The sequence below is a fragment of the Berghia stephanieae genome, chromosome 2 (assembly GCF_034508935.2).
Source record: "Berghia stephanieae isolate SIO BIC M18660-M18661 chromosome 2, UCSD_Bste_1.3, whole genome shotgun sequence".
Lineage (NCBI taxonomy): Eukaryota > Metazoa > Mollusca > Gastropoda > Nudibranchia > Aeolidiidae > Berghia > Berghia stephanieae.
Genome location: NC_088361.1, coordinates 5,907,703 through 5,920,362, shown reverse-complemented (window position 1 = coordinate 5,920,362; position 12,660 = coordinate 5,907,703). Strand labels below are relative to the sequence as shown.

Sequence of the window (12,660 nt, the reverse complement as noted above, 5' to 3'; positions counted from 1 at the left end):
GTTTGGGAGAGCTTGTTTGATCTTTTGGGTTGAGATATGAAGATAGTGATGTTGTAGACGACGATATTGAGGACCTTGAAAACAATCGAGTTGTCGAGCTATTGTTCTCTAGCTGGTGTCTGTATTGACGTAACACCAAGAGCGATGCAATAAAAGTCAAGGCTATTTGGATGTTGATACAGACTGTGATGATATTGAAGGCTGGTAGTCTAATCAAGCTGTGGGGCAAAACGTCGTTGATAAACGACAGGTACATAGCAGTGGAGACATACATCGACACCATAAATGATATTTTCTCTCCAGTTTCAGGTGGGATCCAAAAGACAAATAGAGCCACGAAAGATGTCATGTGAAGCGGAATGAGAAGGTTAGCCACGTAGAAAGTACTCCTTCGTGCCATGATGATCGTATACATAACACTATCTCCCATATCATCGCATATTTTGGAAGCTTGTATTGTGTAAACTTCCTTTTTAACGATGTCCCATTCGCCGCTTGACTCCTCCATATCAATGATGAAATCCGTATAGTTGTCGCGGTCTTTGGCAGTCATTGGGCGGCCGTTTTCGTCACGAAACAAGATTGAACAAGACTGAGTGTCGAATGGAAACACGGATAAATCCAACTCACAAGCAGTTGTGAACTTAAACAATGTAGATAGTTTTACATTATCGTTTTTCTCAACATTAACGCTCACATAGTCGGGTTTCCTCAGGACAAAACCATCACCGTTTGCTTGGGGGATAATGATTGAAGGTGTCCAAATTTCTTCCGTTTTTAAATTAATATTTGTAATATTATTATACTTTGATGGATCCCATTTCAATGCATCGTCACTCCATTTTATGTACACATAAGATGCAATGGACACCGACTGCTCTTTTTCGTTGACAGATAAAATTTTAAATGGAGTGAATTTCAAGGTTATTGCTTCTTCACCGTTCAGATTATAGTCAAATGGTGAAATCTGATACTTCACTGGCTGTCGATGGTAGATTTCTTTGAGTAAAGTGGTATAATTATAAATGTAGTTCTTGCCTTCCTTTTTCTCGTAGCTCAACATAACTGGAACAGAACCATAAATGTCCTCTGTTCTTTCTGATGACCTTCTGCCACGTCGATGAGAAGTGAAGTTTTCATTGGCTGACTTTTCATTCACATATTCTTTTTGCGTCTTCAAAGGCTCAGCCACATAGGTATCTCTGTTAATATTAATTACACGACTCCCAGTAGATTTACCATTTTTGAAAACACCATTATCTTTTTCCTCCCTGTCATTTGGTGAATGGATATTACTCCAAACTTGATCACCGTCTATAGGCACTTTGTCTTCACTGTCATAATATTTGAATTGGTCCTTTTCAGACCCAATCAGTGCATCACTCAGGTCAATGTTGTCTTTAAGTTTAACATAATTTTTGACACTTTCAGTTTTTACTAATCCACCAGGTATAAAATCATCACTTTTGCGAAGATTATTTGTGTCATCTTTTTCAACAATTGCCATTGCAATGTCGTCAATCATATTATTTTCATTGTTTGATACACCACACATGGCCATAAGTAGATGATTATAACAAACCACCAAGACAACCAACAAGGACAAAACTCCAATGAGCGTCATTCTGGAATCTGGTTGAAGTAAACTATTCCAGGAATAAACGAATTATGTTTTGATCCCGTCGTATTTATCCGTTCTCGCCAATTGATTGGTGACCAATAACAAACGAGATGCGTTGTTCTTTGTTTGTTTGTTCTTTCTTTTTTCCCCCTTAACCGTTTAACTGCCGTACTCTGTAAAAACTCATATTTAAAAATTTGGCCAAAAATTTGTCCTTCAAATATTGACCGATTTAAATGACCCTCATCTTAGCAAAAAATCTCAAACCTGGGACTTCACAATGTTTTTTTTTTTGAGTTTTTGCCAAGATGAGGGTCATTTAAATTGATCTATATTTGCCAAGATGAGGGCCATTTAAATTGATCTATATTTGAAGGACAAGTTTTCTGGCCAAATGTTTAAATACGAGCTTTTCCAGAGCGCGGCAGTTAACTGGTTCATCTTTGCGACAGAGCCATTAGGATTGTTTGACGGTAATTTTTGTGGTTCAATTCCCACGTGATAAATCGCTATTTACTTGTTTGGTTTTTAATGGAAAATTCAATTATCTTAAAGGGATCAATTTAGGATCAGTTTATTGTTGTCGTGAATAATAATGTAGGGTGTATGTAAACAAATCAACGAATCAAATTGACAATCCAACTGCCTGGGGTATATTGTAGATTGACGTCATGTCAGATCAATGGCTGATCAGATAACTTTTTCTATATTCTTTTTTTCTCCCAGTCTCCGAAAACTGGCAAGGTATACTTGTCTATTACAACTGTATCTCATTGGTGGCAATTTTAGAAATGCCCAAAATTCATCCTCGACACGTTTATATTTTCTTATGCATACATTGAAGCCATTTCCCTCATTATCATACATTTTTGTTAAGTTTCAAATTCCGACATAATGCACAGTTAATCGTATAATACACAGCATGTAGCTCAGACATTTTAATATAATATACAATATTGAAGATATCGGATTTGTCGTCACTCTCTGTATAGTGAAATATTCATATCTGTAATCTAAAAAATTAATAACTTTTGAGTATCATGTCATTTTCAATTCAATGTTTAAGACTATCTAGTTAAAGTCATATTATGGGAATGCTAAGAAATGGATCTACACACTGTACAAGAACAGATTAGGTCAGTTCACCTCCTGGTGAAATAACAAGGCAGGACCAGCGGTTGAAAATTGCATAACCCAAAGCCAATATTTTTTTTAGAACACCAGAATACATCAACTTAAGTGCATACTGATATTTTCAATAATAAGGATGTTTTCATTCTTTCGTTTAATCAAGAGATTTTATGTAGATTAATCTTAATGAGGTTATTCGGTCACATCTTTTTAGCAACTTCCATTGAAGAGAAATTATCTGACCGAAATAATATTATTTTAAGATAGCGGATAGTATTGATTGAAAGAATAATAATAATAATATTAATAATAATAATAATAATAATAATAATAATAATAATAATAATAATAATAATAATAATAATAATAATAATAATAATAATAAAATAATAATAATAATAATAATAATAAAATAATGATAATAATAATAATAATAATAATAATAATAATAATAATAATAATAAATAATAATAATAATAATAATAATAATAATAATAATAATAATAATATAATAATAATAAAATAATATAATAATAATAATAATATATAATAATAATAATAATAATAATAATAATAATAATAATAATAATAATAATATAATAATAATAATAATAATAATAATAATAATAATAATAATAATAATAATAATATAATAATAATAATAATAATAATAATAATAATAATAATAAACGTCAAAATAGTTTCTGCATGATTCTAGAAATGAAAGAAAAAAATATGAGTGGCACATTAATGGTAGAAGAAATTAATACCCCATACAACACCTATTCTCTAGTAAACACCATTTGGAATTAACAGACAGCAAAGTTTGTGACCGATTGATGGCAGCTTAATGACATCCCAGATTTGCTTTACATCAACTAAAAATATGTTGATTTGTCCGTCGATTTATAAATCTTTTGGTTTGTACTAACATCCACGATGTGTTTACAGTTTACATCAATCAAGTTGACAACCTCGAAGAAATGTCGGTTTTAACGCTTTTAAAACCATTGCACGTTCTGAGAATTATGCTGTGGAATAGCTACTAGTGACAATATTAATAACTTTTATTTCTTAAAGTTCTTTTAAAAGCAGCTCTGTGAACGCCAGTAAATTGAATAAAATTCTTTTCAGGCCCTGAAGCAGCTTGTAATGGTTTCCAGAATGTCATGACGATATACCCCTGCTTATCTCCCCTGTGCTACTCCCCTCGGGGGAAAACATTAATAACCCATTAATTGTTTTTTTTTTAATTACTTTGAAAAGGGAAAGAGGGAGTATCTTTTCGGCATTGAGAGTTGAGAGGTATCTACAGAGAATGCAATTTAAAATGAATTGTTGATAAACGTTTAAAAATATGTGTGTCTTTTTTAGAACCGTGCTGCTATTCTTTAGAGCCACAGAATCAATGAAGTATACAATGTTTATCTCGGTTTCCGAATGTAGCAGTTTTATCGAACCACTAGACTTATGCTTATTCGATTTTACAATGTTAATAGACGGTGACAAATCCATTGAATATACTATCAGCGCATCATATTTTCTGTCAGAGCTTATACAACTCTACACAATCACTGTTGAATTTTAACCCAGACATTATTTCTTCTTGCTCTATCAGCACGCTGGACTGTCTTAAGACCCAATGCTTCCTGCCCTGAGCTACTTCTTTAGGGTCGCTCCATGGGATTCTATCAATACACATCCTCTGAAAGTCCACTTGAACCTTCTCTCACATGGCATCTCTCTCTCTCTCTCTCTCTCTCTCTCTCTCTCTCTCTCTCTCTCTCTTTCTCTCTCTCTCTCTCTCTCTCTCTCTCTGGCTAGTGTAGCATGAACGCACATATCTCTTTGCATCTTAATTAACGCCAGGCCAATAGAAATAAGTGGCAATTCTTTATACCTGATTGTCCAAAATGTCATGACCAGGCAATGTCGTGGCACGTGGATAAAACGCAATTGCGATATGTTTGAGGTTGGGCCTGATTTCCCATGCGGTACTAAACTCGATTTTTTATTATAAATTCGCCCTTCTTTGGTGGTTCATTTGGTGGTTCTACCGGTTCAGTTTTTGGAAACATTGTTTTAGTCTAATGTCTTCTAACAGAGCTTTCCAGAATTCTTCCGGTGCACAGTTCAACGCAATATTCGGGGTGGAAGTGGTTTCTTTTTGCTCGATGTCAAAGTTTATAGCTTTGCAGCGCAAATTGACTGATTCTAATTTTAGAGATGTATTGAGTGGAACAAGATACACGAATTTGCAACCGCGAAACAAAGCGTTGGTTGAATTTTCAAGTACTCCTGATTGAATTTTTCCAATAACGTACGGGCAATCGGCCATGTCGATGTTCACAAGCGACAATTTCATCGTAGGCATATCCAGTGATGCGCTTTGAATATCGATCGTCTCCCCTGTGTACTGGTCCTTGTGCACGAATTCAGGTCTGACTATCGTTGAGTATTGTAAACCTGTGTCGTATATACAAAAGCGACCTATGCCTTTCACATAGACTTGTCCTATGTTTGAAAAATGAGAATCGGTAGTTGGATCTTAGTATCGTCCGACCGGTTTACGAAGTTAAATTATTTCTTCGCGTGTGTGTGTTTTCTACAACATTCCTCAGTATTGTGTGTAGTTGTTTTACACTTTGTAAAGAATTTTTGTTTCAGGTGAGTAGAAGATTGCGTTTTATTTGAACTTTTAGCGCTTTCCGGTGTTTGATGAGAATCGTGTCTGCTCGCACTGGTAAATGTACGGCGGTCCAGAGGACATTCTGTTTGTGCTGTTATAAATCAGTCAACGTACATTGTAATGCCCTTTAGTTTAGAGGCGCCAGATTGTAAGACGAATGGTTTTACTTCTGAAGGACAACTGTCAAAGAATTGTTCAGCGACAATTAACTCTTTTAGCCCCTCTTCGTTTTCTCCATATCTGAAAGTTCCCAACTGTGTTGTTGCAAATATTGCAGTCTTTGAACAAACTCTATGTGTGTTTCGGATTTGTTACGCTTTGCGTCACGAAATTGTAGACGGTAGGCATTGGCACTAATATCATAATTCTTCAGTAAAGCCGATTTTATATCTTCGCAATTACTACGAACGTTGGGTGTCAGCTGTAGATATAATATTTGATACGCGCGCTCTTGAAGTACAGATGCTAACTTGATAAACCATTCAGTTTGATCAAGATTGTACATTTTTGCGGTAGTCTATCTACTTTCAAATCGGCGCAAGAAATCATCAATGTGATAATTACTCGGATTAAATACGGGAAAGGGAAATCGCGCAATCTACCGGATTTTTGCTTATAAATGAATTTTAGTTGCGAGAGGAATCGAAATAATATTCGCATTGTCTTTGTTAGCGTGTATGTCTAACTGTTTTGTCTTTTTTTATCTCGAGTTCAAGTGGTTGTGATATTTTAGCTTGTTCATGCGCTATTTTGGATTGTTCGAGTAACAGCTCAAGTTTGACCGTCTCATGCTTATCTTCTTTTTCCAGTTCATTTTTCACAAACTGATCTATCTCTTTTTGGTCGATTATGCCTTCTTCCTGTGCTAGTTGTGCGAGCTCTCTACGCAAAATAATGCGTTTCATTTTCAAAACTACTGAATGAAAATGACAAAATATTATTTTTGATACATCGGTACTTTTACCGGCGCTTCAGACTAGGCCAAGGTACAACACTCAATACAAAGATGATAGACAAAGATAATGATACTAATCAGTAATAGGATCGAATTATCACAAGATCTTTAAAAATATAATTACGTAGTTAAATTTATCAAGATGTTTTAAAAAAAAAACAAATTTTAATGACTAATGTAACCAAGACCAATATATAAGTTACAGGGCGTGGTGACTTGAATTTAAAAATCTGCAAAGAATGAGGGAGTATTAATGACTAAAATTAAATTAAAGCTGTAAGCAAGTACTTAATACTTAAATCCAACCACCCCCCCCCCCCCCATGTGTAGTGTTTGTTGCTAAATCAGGACAATAGTACACAGTTTAAATTCTGATCCTACCGTCCCCCCCCCCCCCCAAAAAAAAAATAATAGGGGAGAACTCTCAATGACTCACGCTAAAAGGAAAATATGTTTTGAGATTTTATATAAATAGAGTAAAGAATCAAATATGTACCAAAAAAAAACCCCCAAAAACCACGGAATTATGGTTTTTTTCATCATGGCCCCTGTTGTTATTTTCAATTGTCGGCCTCCCATTTTTGGAACTCTCTCCCATCACACGAGAGATGCTCGGATCCGTTGACAACTTTCAAATCTCGCTTAAAGATTTATCTTTTTACGCCATAATGTTGCAATACTATTATCATATTCTGTTGTTAAATTGAATTCGTATCACTTTTCCATCAAACTTGTCTTACTGTAATATGTTTTGTTTTATATCACTGTAAAGCGCTTAGCGCCTGTGACAACAGGGTAAAGCGCTATATAGGTGGTGGTGGTTCACAGTGCCTTAACTTTGTCCAAGATGTTGGTGGTATGGGTAGGCGTCCTTCCCAGTATCGCCCTAGCTCAGTGGTTGACGGGACAGCACAAAGGAGTGTTCACACACTTGAGTAATTGGCTGAATATCGAGGCGTTCTCTGACAACGTGACAGGCAGCTGTCAGTGGGGATCTACAAAGCCTATAAAGACTGAAAAATAAATATGTGGACAAGTTAACTCAGGTCGTAACAACTTGTCGAAGTGGAGGCTGCGAGTTTTATGGGCTCAGTCAATAGAACAGCGTTGTAGAGTTTTCGCCCAAGAGAAACCTGTTCCAGTCCTATGTTATTTATAAAATATTTTAATATTATATATTGCGCTCAGCGGCCTCTTCCCGGTGATGAGTGAGATGTTCTATATACTCGCTTATTATTATTCTAATTATCATGATTATTATAATTATTAATGTATCATAATTTCTTAATGTTATTATTTTCATATTATTCATATTTATCAATATTATTAAGCCGAGACCATCCGCCTTCCGACTGCTAACACAAAAGTCATAAATGTGGCCATCATGAATCAAAATATTATAATGTAAAGCAGAAAATTAAAGGAACATATCACACACATCTCACAGCGCTTGAATTATAACACGTTATAATCATTAATAATTCTGTACAATGATACATCAATATCTATTTCACCTACCCCAGTCAGATAATATAGATAATAACTAATAGAGTTGTTAATTCTGTAGGCATAATGAAGAATTTTTAAGTTTGTGGGGTTATTTTAGTCTAGGAGTCACACGCTACATATGTTAGCCATTCAAGGCTCAGAGACGGAATGAATCGGTCACTAACTTGGTCAGTGATTTTAGTCAGAGTGTCTCCAAGACAAGCCTCAACCAATCAGTTTTGAGAGGAAGAGGGATAAAGGAAGGAAGATAGAGAGAAGAATGGGAGAGTGAGAGATAGAATGATAGATAAAACAGTCCAGGGAGGGGAGAAAGAGGAGAAAGTTAAGAACATCGGAAGAGGAGGAGGAGGATGAAAATGATGATGATGATGATGATGATGATGATGATGATGATGATGATGATGATGATGATGATGATGATGATGATGATGATGATGAAAGTTGAGCTGCACGAAATGAATACATAATATAACGCAGTGAAGGGAAATGGACGACTCCCATATACTTCAGTTGTTTATTTCACGCCTGTTTAATATTAGGATCATGTGTATTGAAAAGGAGTAAACACCAAAACCTCAATGTTCATCTATGTTTTTTTTTCTTCTTCTGCTTAAAAAAAATTGAGCGTTTATATAGCGCAATATAAACGTGCTCAAAGAGCTTTATAAGGAGTCCCTGGCCAACAGCAACATTTAACATTTTGGACGGGACATAACGCCTGTTAGGCGATAATACAATTTTGTTTTCGGACAAAGACAACGCTGTTAACGGCCAGGTACTCATTTTACACCTAAGTACGGTGAGAGAATGTACGTAAAGAGCCTTCTCCAAGGACTCAACTATGCGACGAACCCACGACCTTCCGATCCGATACGAGTGTGATACCTTAGCCGCACAAAAAATAAACGTGATTTACGTCTGTGTTCATAGCTTCCATACGTAGGTATTAACTAGTTAATTAGTATTAACCCACCCTCAGACGTTCATAAACCCGTCATCTCCGTAACACCAACACTTAATGGTTTAAACTGTGTGCCAGGCGGCAAAAATGTCATTCTGTCCTGATGCTGCGCGCTTGTGTGTAAATCAGTTAATTCTCGTCATCTGGATAAACACGTACTTAAAAATTTAGCCGGAAATCTCGTCCCCCAAAAATCGATCGACTTAAAAGACCCTCATCTTGGCAAAAACTCTCATGTGCATGACATCGCTTTTAAAAGTTTGTTTTCCAAGATGAGGGCCCTTTAAATCGATTGATATTTGAAGGACGAGTTTTCTGGCCAAATTTTTAAGTACGTGTTTATCCAAGTACGGCAATTAACTGGTTAATTATCGAGCTTTCATATTGACTCCAAACCGTGTTGATATTAGTAGCTTGTATTGTAAACGTCCACATGACTCTTGACTACCATTTACTGTCTGGATTCTACGCAGTTGGCTTTGTTACTTGTGTGTGAATAAACCCATACTGCTGTGGTTCCTAAAATCATAGTATATGCATTGGTAACCAAATAGCATATACTGTCTTCTTTTAAAAAACGGCAGGAGAAAAAATACGATATAATTTGACTGGAAACACAACAGCCGTTATCTCAATTTCTTTTTTCATTGATAAGCTTTCATCTTGGATTAATTTAGTCTTTTAGAATATAAGATAACAACTGTGTCAACATTTATTATTTAAAAAGTAATGTGCTCTAATAAAACTGTGTCAATATTTAGATTTGAAAATCAGCAGCGTTACAACTTTCAATTAATATAATCTTTTTTCGTATTGTGAGCCAGTAAAATTATGGGAGCAGAATCACATGAAAAAGACGAAAACGGAATGTTCTTAAAATGTCTTTCAGTTTGGAATGCAATAGAACGTCGACGAAATATAATTGCCTTCTGGATATTTGGGATGTCATCCAACTTTATTTTTGTCATTTCATTGAGTGCCGCCAATGACATTCTTGATCCAAGAACGATATCATCAGATGTTACAAGACAAATGGATAACACCATGAAGAACGTAACTGGCAACGATGATTATCTTTACTGTAATCCGACAGGAACTGGTGTCGTTTTGTTGAGTGCTATTCTACCTGAGTTGATTCTAAAACTGTTGGTTCAATTTTCTCCAAAGGACATTTCTTACTGTTTTAAAATTGGTTTGACCGTAATTTCAGGAGCACTCTGTTTTCTTTTACTTGCCTTTGGTAGTCAAGTATGGATTCGGATAATCGGTGTGGTATTTTCAGGTATTGCTGTAGGACTTGGAGAAACAACTTTTGTGCCTTTAACGTCATTCTATGCCAAAAATACTGTATCTGCCTGGTCTTCTGGAACAGGCACTGCTGGGCTGTCGGGAACCCTAGTCTATGCGGGGTTAACTTCTCTTGGAATTCCTCAAACAACGTTCATGATGGCTCTACTTGTTGTTCCAGTAATAATGGCTGTTAGTTATATTTTCTTGTTAAAACCAGACGTAGAGATCACTGAAGATGCAATGGACCTAGAAAATAATAAACTTGTTAAAAAATCTGACAGTAGTGAGAGTTTAACGTTAAAAGAAAGGGTTAAATTACTTCCTTCGACGTTAAAGTATCTGATAACCTTAAGTGTTGTGTATTTTACGGTATACTTCATTAACCAAGGCCTTGCTGAATTGTTATATTTTAATGGACAGATAATATCGCGTGCCGGACAATACAGATGGTACCAGGTTGTATATCGAATTGGTGGTTTTATTGCACGGTCAGGATTAAAGATATTAATAGTTAAAAACCTTTGGGTTTCCCCTACATTCTTATGTGGAATTGTCGCAGTTTTGACAACACAAGTGTTCTATAGATACATTCCTTATCTTTGGATTGTCATGACAATTATTTTCCTGGGGGGGTTTGTGAATGGCATTGCTTACGTGAGCACGTTCACGATTGCGACAAATAACGTGGACTCCGTAGAAAAGGAGTTTGTTCTCGGTTTGATAACAGTGTCAGGACCTATTGGAATATTCTCAGCAGGTGCTATTGCTGCCCCGTTCCACAACTACGTCTGTTCACTAAATCTAAAGATCTAAATCCCTCTTTCTTCTTTGTTGTAATTTGCATATTAGCACATTCAAGTTTTTTTAAACAACATTTTATGTCGTTTTTTTTTAAAGACAACATTTTGAACTAGACTACTTCCATAAGTTTCTCATACTGCCCAATTTAAAATATCCACGCCACCTAATCTTACTTTGTGTCAAGTCGTCCCAAAGGTGTAAAAATGCATTCGATATAAAACTGGATCAACAAACTTTCTGTCAATTCATGATATGAAAACTGATCACTTATTGCTAAAATTACGATGAGCAATTCCAATATGGATTTTAACAACCACAATATAATAATTAATAATAATATAATATATAATAATAATAATAAAAATATAATAATATAAATAATAATAATAATAATAATAATAATAATAATAATAATAATAATAATAATAATAATAATAATAATAATAATAATTAATAATAATAATAATAATAATAATAATAAATAATAATAATAATAATAATAATAATAATAATAATAAATTAATAAATAATAATAATATAAATAATAATAATAATAATAATAATATAATAATAATAATAATAATAAAATAATAATAATAATAATAATAATAATATAATAATAATAATAATAATATAATAATAATAATATAATAATAATAATAATAATAATAATAATATAATATAAAATAATAATAATAATAATAATAGCAATAATGATAACAATAATAATATAATACTAGAAATAATAGCATATATACTATAATATATATACTAAATACTACTATACTACTACTACTACTACTACTACTATACTACTACTTATCTACTACTCTACTACTACTACTACTATACTACTACTACTGCTGCTGCTGCTACTACTACTACTACTACTACTACTACTATACTACTACTATACTACTACTACTATACTACTACTACTACTACTACTATACTACTGTAATAATAATAATAATTAATAATATATAATAATAATAATATAATAATAATAATAATAATAATAATAATTAAATAATAATAATAATAATAATAATAATAATAATAATAATAATATAATAATAATAATAATAATAATAATAATATAATAATAATAATAATAATAATAATAATAATAATAATAATAATAATAATAATAATAATAATAATAATAATAATAATAAATAATTAATAATAATAATAATAATAATAATAATAATAATAATAATAATAATAATAATAATATAATAATAATAATAATAATAATATTAATAATAATAATAATAATAATAATAATAATAATAATAATAATAATAATAATATAATAATAATAATAATAATAATAATAATAATAATAATAATAATAATAATAATAATAATAATAATAATAATAATAATAATAATAATAATAATAATAATAATAATAATAATAATAATAATAATAATAATAATAATAATAATAATAATAATAATAATAATAATAATAATAATATTAATAATAATATTAATAGCTTCCACAGATAGAATAATATAATATGCCATTTAGATGCCTAAAATGTCGCAATGCGGGTCAGAGTGACTAACTTATGAATTGAATAAAACTAGGGTGTCATCTCAACAGCAAAGATAAGACCGATGTTCCACTGAGATTGTTCGAATCAAAACAATCTTATTACAACAAAGATAAGACCGATGTTCCACTGAGATTG

At 32.7% G+C, this 12,660-nt stretch overlaps 1 protein-coding gene and 1 pseudogene across 1 annotated transcript in view; one reads left to right on the top strand and one right to left on the bottom strand.

Moving 5' to 3' along the window:
* LOC144964220 (uncharacterized) overlaps positions 1–1,642 on the bottom strand; it is a 2,655-nt gene extending 1,013 nt beyond the window's left edge. Inside the window, exon 1 of the mRNA XM_078898235.1 lies at positions 1–1,642. This exon is cut by the window's left edge and continues 1,013 nt beyond it. Within this exon, the coding sequence (XP_078754361.1) occupies positions 1–1,624 (1,624 nt within the window). The 5' untranslated portion in view covers positions 1,625–1,642.
* Positions 1,643–9,363: 7,721 nt separating this feature from the next.
* Positions 9,364–11,272, top strand: LOC144966695 (battenin pseudogene; annotated as a pseudogene).
* The last annotated feature ends 1,388 nt before the right edge of the window (positions 11,273–12,660 follow it).